Source organism: Octopus sinensis, linkage group LG13 (assembly GCF_006345805.1).
Source record: "Octopus sinensis linkage group LG13, ASM634580v1, whole genome shotgun sequence".
Lineage (NCBI taxonomy): Eukaryota > Metazoa > Mollusca > Cephalopoda > Octopoda > Octopodidae > Octopus > Octopus sinensis.
This window is the reverse complement of record NC_043009.1, coordinates 48023772-48033788: the sequence shown is the minus strand read 5'-3', so window position 1 is coordinate 48033788 and position 10017 is coordinate 48023772. Positions and strand designations below refer to the sequence as shown.

Here is a 10017-nt window from a genome sequence, read left to right as displayed (position 1 = left end):
CTGAATATCTCTTCAGAGATTTAGAAATGTTATTTTTTTCTGGTTACACGCCAAATAGAAAAACAAAATTTCTTTCACATAGATGTGCGGGAATACTTCTGCTTGAGTTAATGTGTTTGCACGCGCGCGCGTGTGTGTGTGTGTATGTGTTTGCATGCATGTTTCTAGTGGGGAGGTACTTATTTACAGTTGATTCCATGAGCACGTTAACTGGATTTGTTCTCTCTTCATCAGGGCATCTGGATGTGTTTCCTGCCGATTTTTAGACACATTAAAGAGGAAATTGATCAAGGTACCATAGGGGATGTAAAATATTTCGATGCTGCTCTATTTTTCGATGTTCTGCATAAGGAAAAGAGATCCACTACAGGAATTAGCGGAGGCTGTATTTCCAATATAGGCGTGTATCTTTTGTGGTTGGTACAATTTGTATTCCGAGAGAATCCTGAACACGTCCTCACTATTGGAAATTTTACAAGTAACGGTAAATATATGTTCTCTCACCCCCACCCCCCACGCACACAGAGCGAAATAAAATTCGAGATGAGATTACAGAATTTATATAATCTCACACATTACATAATGTGTACACGTGTTTCACCAGCTAGAACTAGTAATTTACGCAGTAAAGCCAGATCATCAGAAGTAAATTGAGTAATGTAACCCATTGTTGATGTTAGATCCAAGTAGATTGTCGCGCAAACTTTGGAGCCCTATCAGTAGAACTATTCTACAACTAGTTCAATTATGATTTCTACAGTCAAAGAAGACGTAACTCTAATTTTCTTATCCCCCACCCCCGTTTTTATTCACCCTTGCACTTACTTTAGTTTTTCTCGTGGTTTCTAATGTACCAGAGCATTGGTTTTCAAATAGAACGGACCATGTGTTCATAGCCTGGAGATTGCTTGAAGACACGGCGCGTTTTAAAAACCTGTCTGTCCATATGTCTTCATAGCAAGAAACTATTAGCTCTTCAACGTGACATCAAATGACATAACCTCGACCAGGTTCTCTGCCCCAAGTCTCTCATATTCTTAGTTCCACTTTCACTTCCTTCCTACAACTTTTGTTCTTTCAATTTATTATATCTATCAACGACATTGTGACAAACAAAGATATTGAAACGATCCTCTTTTGACAGTCATCTTCTGATGAAAAGCATTCCAATCATAAAAAAACAACATCATCCAATGGGGCCCACTTATGAAGAACGTGTTGTCATTTACGGTAGATTCGGCTGCGCAATTTATTAAGTAAATAGCACTCAGTCGGTTACGACGACTAGGGTCTTAGCTGATATGATCAACGGAACAGCTTGCTCGTGAAATTAACGTGCAAGTGGCAGAGCACTCCACAGACATGTGTACCCTTCTTGGAGATTCGGCGTGACATAGTGTGACAAGGCTGGTCCTTTGAAATACAGATGCTACTCATTTTTGCTAGCTGAGTGGACTGGAGTAACATGAAATAAAGTGTCTTGCTCAAGGACACAACGCGTCGCTGGGAATTGAACTCGCGACCTTACGATCATGAGCCGAATGCCCCTAACCACTAAGCCACGCGCCTTCACAGCAAGTAAATACATTGTTAAACAATAGCTTGTCGCTTAAACCAATGCTATTCAAAGTGGTGATCCGCGGGCCGGTGCTGGTCCGCGAGCCATCAGCTGCGGGAACGTGGCAAATTTCCAGAAAAGAGACAGAAAATGCTTATAAAATATTTATATAATATTATATTATTTACTTTTTTACTTGTTTCAGTCATTTGATTGTGGCCATGCTGGAGTACCGCCTTTAGTCGAGCCTAGTACTTATTCTATCGGTCTCTTTTGCCGAACCGCTAAGTTACAGGGACGTAAACACACCAGTATCGGTTGTCAAGAGATGTTGGGAGGATAAACACAGACACACAAACATACACACTTACATATACATATATACGATAGGCTTCTTTCAGTTTCCGTCTACCAAATCTACTCACAAGGCTTTTGTCGGCCAGAGGCTATAGTAGAAGACACTTGCTCAAGGTGCCACGCAGAGGGACTGAACCCGGAATTGTGTGGTTGGTAAGCAAGCTACTTACCACACAGCCACTCCTACGCCTATTTTGTTTACAAAATAAATATAAGATAAAAAAAATTGTCAACTTTTATGTTCTTTATATATATATTGTTTCTGGTATAAAATATTACTAAGAAATTGAGTTCAAATCCCGCAAAGTCGACTTTGCCTTTCATCCTTTCTGGGTCGATAAATTAAGTACCAGTTGCGTCCTGGGAATCGATCAAATCGACTGGCCCCCTCCCCTAAAATTTCGGATCTTGTTCCTAGAGTAGAAAGAAATATTGCTAAGAAATATTACTAGTACCTGGCACATTAGAGAGAGAAAAAAAACTGCCGGTACGCTACATCAGATAGTTTTGAGAAGAACTGGTTTAACAATTGGCTAATTAGGACAAATAGTGGAGGCGCAATGGCCCAGTGGTTAGGGCAGCGGACTCGCGGTCGTAGAATCGCGGTTTCGATTCCCAGACCGGGCGTTGTGAGTGTTTATTGAGCGAAAACACCTAAAGCTCCACGATCTCCGGCAGGGATGGTGGTGATTCCTGCTGTACTCTTTCACCACAACTTTCTCTCACTCTTACTTCCTGTTTCTGTTGTACCTGTATTTCAAAGGGCCAGTCTTGTCACTCTCTGTGTCTCGCTGAATATCCCCGAGAACTACGTTAAGGGTACACGTGTCTGTGGAGTTCTCAGCCACTTGCACGTTAATTTCACGAGCAGGCTGTTCCGTTGATCGGATCAACCGGAACCCTCGTCGTCGTAACCGACGCAGTGCTTCCCATCCAATTAGGACAAATGTCCAATATTTTTGATTACTGACGGAACGATGACGGGTTCGCATTGTGTCACTTCAGCTGCATTACAGTCTTAACCAAGATGCTTAACATGAGCAATTCGAGTATTATACATACATGCACGGAGAGAGATAAAGAAAAGGGATGTGTTATGTACAGCCGAACCACTAATAAATCATGAAATACCAATAAACAGGATGTAGATAGATAGATCGAGGGATAGAGAAAAACGTGTTTCGGTCATTAGACTGCGGCTATACTGGGGCAGCGCCTTGAAGAATTGTCAGTAGAATAAATCGACCGCAGTACCTATTTTGTTTTATAAGCCTGGTACTTATCGGTCTCTTTGTGGCCGAACTGCTAAGTTACGAGGAAAATAAACACACTAACACCAACTGTCAAGCAGTGGTGGGGACACACGCACACAAACATATGACCAGCTTCTTCCAGTTTCCATCTATCAAATCCACTCACAAGACTGTGTGTGTATGTGTGAGAGAGAAAGAAATGCTATTTCTGCTGGTATTAAGACAAACTAGATCTTGTTCTGTCTCCTTTTTATACTACAGAAAACACTAACGTAAATTTTTATTCTATTGACCTAAGGTATTGATGAAGCTTGTAACATTATCCTTCTGTATCAAAATGGTAGCAAAGCTTCTTTGTCATGTCATTCAAAACTGAAAGGAAGAGCAGATGCCTGGATCTATGGAACAAATGGAAGCATTTATGTAAGGAATTCTGACTTTAAACTTTTTGTTTGTAATTTTTTTTTCTTTTTTTTAAAAATCTGGAAGTGACTTTGAGAAAGCAGAAGCTTCTGAAAACAATAGGCGCAAAGAACTTATGGTTTTTGTCTTCAACTACTTTATTGGATTGTGGAGGCACATGGCCTAGTGGTTAGAGCAGCGGTCGAGGGATCGCGGGTTCGAATCTCAGACTGGGCTATTTGTGTGTTTATGAGCGAAACACCTAAGCTCCACGCGGCTCCGGCAGAAGGTAATGGCGAACTTCTGCTGACTCTTTCGCCACAACTTTCTCTCGCTCTTTCCTCCTGCATTTTGCAGCTCACCTGCGACGGACCGGTGTCCCGTCCAGGTGGGGAACCTATACGCCAAAGAAACCGGGAAACCGGCCCTTATGAGCTAGAAGTGACTCGAGAAGGAACAAACAACAACAACTTTATTGGATTGCGACCACGCTGGGGCACCGCCTTGAAGGCATTTAGACGAACAAAGTTTCAGTCTACCAAATTCACTCACAACCGATATAGGTGTGTTTACGTCCCCGAAACCTAACGCTTCGGCAAAAAAGAGCTTAGAAAGAAGGTACTGGGATCGATTTGTTCGACAAAAGTTTTTTAAGGCGGTGCCCCAATATGGCCTGCAATCCGACTGAAACACCACTTTTCATCTATATATACATTAAGATAAAGGGAGGAATTTCGATTATCCCCACGTGGTGACTTGTAATGCAACACGTCTAAATATAACCAACTTTGATCTCAGTGTATATATTTTAATTCATGATCACATACCCATCACTGTACATATTTTTTCTCACTACTTCAGCTTTTAAGTTTTTGTGCATATTTACCCCCCCCCCCATCCCATCCCGAAAGATGACTAATTACCTCCCTTAACCCTCAATAATAACTATCACCTATTACATCTCTTTAGATTTTTCTACTTCTTGAATCATTCATTCATAAATTTATCTACATATAACATGGACTAAAATTTTCTTAAGAAAATACGAAATTACAATAATTTCAATGTCATGATTAGCGAAAGCGAAACCGGTCAACAAACACAATGCAAAATTTATTTAAAACATATTTTAAAATATATTAAAACTATGCAAAGTGTGCTTTTTACTTATATATATACACACACACACACACACACACACACACATATATACAGAGGTTGGACAAAATAATGGAAACACCTAGCATCATAATCTTGAAATATCTATAAAACCGTCAAAAGCTGATGTATTTTCATTTACTGTTAGTGTTGCTTAATATGTTTTGCTAAAATTGCTGTTTCTTTTCAGATATCATCAGAAAGAGGTAATTAAAGTTCATTAAAATGACAGATCTATCGGACTTTCAAAGAGGTCAAATTGTTGGTGCTCGTATTGCAGGCGCTAGCGTAACGAAAACAGCCGTAATGTTTATATCAAGAAGTATGTCTCGAAAGTAATGTCAGCCTTTGAGAAAGAGGGAAAAACCTCGTCGAAACAAAACTCCGGAAGGAAACCAAAACTTTCAGATAGGGACCGTCGAACTCTTATGCGAATTGTTAGAAAGGATCACAAAAGTACAGCTCCCAAAATTACTGCAGAACTTAATGACTACCTAGAGAACCTAGTTTCTACAAAAATTGTTTGCCGGGAGCTGCACAAAGCCGGATTTCACGGGAGGGCTGCAATCAGAAAACCACTACTTTCATAAACAAACGTTACAAAGTGTTTAGAGTGGAGTAAAAACTTACAGAATTGGTCCCTAGAGCAGTGGAAGCATGTTATTTTCTCAGACGAGTCATCCTTTACCCTGTTTTCGACCACCGGCCGAGTATACATGTGGAAACAGCCAAAAGATGCATTTGACCCAGACTGCCTTCTTCCGGCTGTTAAATATGAAGGATCTGTGATGATCTGATGGGGGAGGGGGATCTTGGAAATCCACCAGCCCAATGGTTTCCCTTCATGGCAGAATTAATAGTCAAGACTATTTAAGCATTTTATCTGATCAAATTCATCCTATGGTTGCAGAACTGTTTCTGGAGGGGAACGCAATCTTTCAGGATGGTAATGCCCTAATTCACACAGCCTAAAGTTGTTACTGATTGGTACGAGGAACATTCTAGTGAAGTTGAACATCTTATCTGGCCACCGGTCACCAGATCTCAATATTATTGAACATTTATGGTGCACTTTTGAAAATCAAGTAAGGAGTTGATATCCTCCGCCATCATCCCTACAAGAACTGGAAACTGTTTTCGCTGAAGAAAGGACAAAAATTCCTTTAGAAACAATTCAAACTTTGTACGAATCCATACCTCGTAGAATTTAAGCTGTAATTACTGCCAAAGGCAGTCCTACCCCATATTAAAATAAATTTGCTCGAAATTTTAAGGAGTTTCTATTTTGTCCAACCCCTATATATATATGTGTGTGTATGTATATAATATATATATATATATATATATATATATATATATACACACATAAATACATACACACATACATACTGTATATGTTTCCACATAATTTTGTTTTATATATAGTTATACATAAAAACAAATTGAAGCATCGCTCAATATTTTTCTGTAAACTAACATATTTTTACGAAGAAAAGGTTGACAGTTAATTTGATGTTTCGGCCTAATAGTTATCAATTTGATTAAGGCTGTTATTAAAACTTCGAAGTAACGCCTCGCAAAAAAAATTTTAATGTGTGCCAGAATATATCCAAATATTTCTTTTTCACAGATACATCCGCCACTTTGGTCCACCAACAAAATAACGATAAATAGTGTAGAGACGGAAATCCCGCTTGGTTTGGCGAATCCTTCGACGGATGTTGAATTTAATTATCCCGAGAGCATGGGATTCATTTGTCAGGCCGAACTTGTACGTCATTGGATCCGTGCAGGTGAGTTATCGTTGTTATTGTCATTGGTAAAGGCGGCGAGCTGGCAGAATCGTTAGCACGTCGGGCGAAATGCTTAGCCGTATTTCGTCTGCCGTTACGTTCTGAGTTCAAATTCCGCCGAGGTCGACTTTGCCTTTCATCCTTTCGGGGTCGATTAAATAAGTACCAGTTACGCACTGGAGTCGATATAATCGACTTAATCCGTTTGTCTGTCCTTGTTTGTCTCCTCTGTGTTTAGCCCCTTGTGGGTAGTAAAGAAATAGGTATTTCGGCTGCCGTTACGTTGTGAGTTCAAATTCCGCCGAGGTCGACTTTGCCTTTCATCCTTTCGGGGTCGATTAAATAAGTACCAGTTACGCACTGGGGTCGATATAATCGACTTAATCCGTTTGTCTGTCATTGTTTGTCTCCTCTCTGTTTAGCCCCTTGTGGGTAGTAAAGAAATAGGTATTTCGGCTGCCGTTACGTTGTGAGTTCAAATTCCGCCGAGGTCGACTTTGCCTTTCATCCTTTCGGGGTCGATAAATTAAGTACCAGTTACGCACTGGGGTCGATGTAATCGACTTTATACCTATGTCTGTCCATGTTTGTCCCCTCTATGTTTAGCCCCTTGTGGGTAATAAAGAAATAGTTATTGTCATTGGCACTGTAAAAGCGACGAACTGGTTGAATGGTTAACGCGTCGGACGAAATGCTTAGCAGCAATATTCTTCTGTCTTCATGTTCTGAAAACAAATTCCTCCAGGGTCGACTTTTCTCTACATACTATCGGGGCTCGATAAAATAAGCACCAGCTAAATACTGTAATCGACTTAGTCGCTGCCCACGAAATTGCTGGAACTTATGCCAAAATTTGAAGCCAATATTATTAAGGCGGCGACCTGACAGATTAGTTTGCACACAGGGCGAAATGCTCAGCGGCATTTCACGTTCTGAGTTCAAATTCCGCCGAATTTGACTTTGCCTTTCATCCTTTCAGTCGATAAAACAAGTACTAGTTGAGTGCCCCGTCACTGAAATTGCTGGCCTTGTGCCAAAATTTGAAACCAATATTATTATTAGAATGTCTGTCAGAATCTTTCTCTCTCTCTTTCTTTCTTTCTCTCTCTCTCTCTCTTTCTTTCTTTCTTTCTCTCTCTTCCCTCTCCCCTCTCTCTATCCCCCTTTTCTCTCTCCCCCTTTTCTCTCTCCCCCTTTTCTCTCTCCCCCTTTTCTCTCTCCCCCTTTTCTCTCCCCCTTTTCTCTCTCCCCCTTTTCTCTATCCCCCTCTCTCTATCCCCCTCTCTCTATCCCCCCTCTCTCTATCCCCCCTCTCTCTATCCCCCCTCTCTCTATCCCCCCTCTCTCTATCCCCCCTCTCTCTATCCCCCCTCTCTCTCTACCCCCTCTCTCCCCACTCAATCCAAACAGCGTATCTCTACTTGCTATGCTTTCAATATTTTTTTTCTTTTAGTTTCATGCTGATTTTCTGCACAAAACCGATTATAGTTTCTCGTTCATTTTTGCAGGTTTTACAGAATCGCCACTTCATACATTAACTCAGACACAAGCAGTTTCGAGACTTCTTGAAACTGTTCGAGAGAAACTTTACAGATCAAGAAATGATTTCAGCACCGTTCCAGTGGAAGAACAGTTAAGTTTTTTTGAGAAAATGCGATGTACCATAATCTAGTTAGAATTTCAAAAATGAGTACTTTTCTGGAGAATTCGTTATCGGTTTTGTTGTTCTTGCTAATAAAGCATTAAAAATATCCAACTGTATTGTATTTGTCACTCTGATAATACTATTAATTGTATCCACTTTTTACTTTCTAGGTTCAAATTCTATCATTTGCTAATTTCGCTTTTCATTATTCTGAGATATCAATAAGAAAAAATGTAGCAGTCAAATACTGATCGATTTAACCTATAATACACTTGATACTAAACTTATGACCTAAGTGTCTGTCTGTTGGAAAGCATTCGTTTAATTATTGCAGAGGCAATGAGAGCAGTAGGGTTTTTAGCATACCAGAAAAACGGTCTACTACATAGTTAAATCCCTTCCTATTTTAAATTAAAATCGCATCAACTTTGTCTTTTCATCCACCCACGGTGAATATGTCTAGAAGAATCTAGCTACATCTAAATGTCTATCTTTGTGAGAAAGTTTAGCCTTTAAGAAACAAAATAGATGACAATAGGCGCAGGAGTGGCTGTGTGGTAAGTAGCTTGCTAACCAACCACATGGTTCCGGGTTCAGTCCTACCGCGTGGCATCTTGGGCAAGTGTCTTCTGCTATAGCCCCGGGCCGACCAATACCTTGTGAGTGGATTTGGTAGACGGAAACTGAAAGAAGCCTGTCGTATATATATATATATATATATATATATATATATATAAAATGTGTGTGTGTGTGTTTGTCCCCCTAGCATTGCTTGACAACCGATGCTGGTATGTTTACGTCCCCGTAACTTAGCGGTTCGGCAAAAGAGACCGATAGAATAAGTACTGGGCTTACAAGGAATAAGTCCTGGGGTCGATGTGCTCAACTAAATGCGGTGATCCAGCATGGCCACAGTCAAAGGACTGAAACAAGTAAAAGAGTAATCGGAAATGCTTATATTATCAAACCTAGATATTCAAAGCAACAGTAATACATTAGTTTCATTACAGACAATTGCATTCTTGAACTGGAGATCTTGTACCCAGAAAAGTTAAAAATAGAAACTATCAAACGAATTGTTAGCATCGATATGGTGTAGTAAAAATTGCAAATTGATCGGAGTTTTAAATTAGTAGTTGCTATCTCAACTTTCTCTATACTTGAAAACTACCTTCGAAAGCTGAAATGTATCGCTGTACAACAATCATAAAACTGTTCATGAAATGTCCGTATCCAGTTGTGAGAAGCGAGATTAATGATGGTCTTTTGGTTTGATGGCAGGATAGAGAAGTACAATTAACTTGCACCAGTCTCGTAGCACCTGCAAAAGCCATCATCGCAACTCTTTTCCCCAGGTCGAACCGTAAAAATATCTTATCTTCTACAGTAAGTGTTTATTACCTCACTGTTTAAAATGTAAAAAAACACGAGCATTCAGAGAACACAGGTAACCCAAATCAGTAGTCTCAGAGGGTTTGATCTAACATTCCTTTTGCATACGGTTCGATTTGAAAGTTTTCAAACCCTTATTCAGAATCGGAATTTATGGGAAGGCGGTGAGTTGGCAGAAACGTTAACACGCCGGGCGAAATGCGTAGCCGTATTTCGTCAGCCGTTACGTTCTGAGTTCAAATTTCCCCGAGGTCGACTTTGCCTTTCATCCTTACGGGGTCAATAAATTAAGTACCAGTTGCGTACTGCTGGGGTCGATATAATCGACTTAATCCGTTTGTCTGTCCTTGTTTGTCCCCTCTGTGTTTAGCCCCTTGTGGGTAGTAAAGAAATAGGAATTTATGGGATCCCCTCTAAACGTTGAGAATAATTAACTCTTTTACTCTTTTACTCATTTGA

The 10017-nt window shown here is 40.1% G+C and overlaps 1 protein-coding gene across 1 annotated transcript in view; it reads left to right on the top strand.

Moving 5' to 3' along the window:
- The window catches only part of LOC115218237 (trans-1,2-dihydrobenzene-1,2-diol dehydrogenase-like), a 17283-nt gene extending 9047 nt beyond the window's left edge, over positions 1–8236 (top strand). Inside the window, exons 4-7 of the mRNA XM_029787966.2 lie at positions 235–484; positions 3467–3591; positions 6359–6521; positions 8030–8236. Of these exons, the coding sequence (XP_029643826.1) occupies positions 235–484; positions 3467–3591; positions 6359–6521; positions 8030–8193 (702 nt within the window). The 3' untranslated portion in view covers positions 8194–8236. The remainder of the gene's footprint in view (positions 1–234; positions 485–3466; positions 3592–6358; positions 6522–8029) is intronic.
- The last annotated feature ends 1781 nt before the right edge of the window (positions 8237–10017 follow it).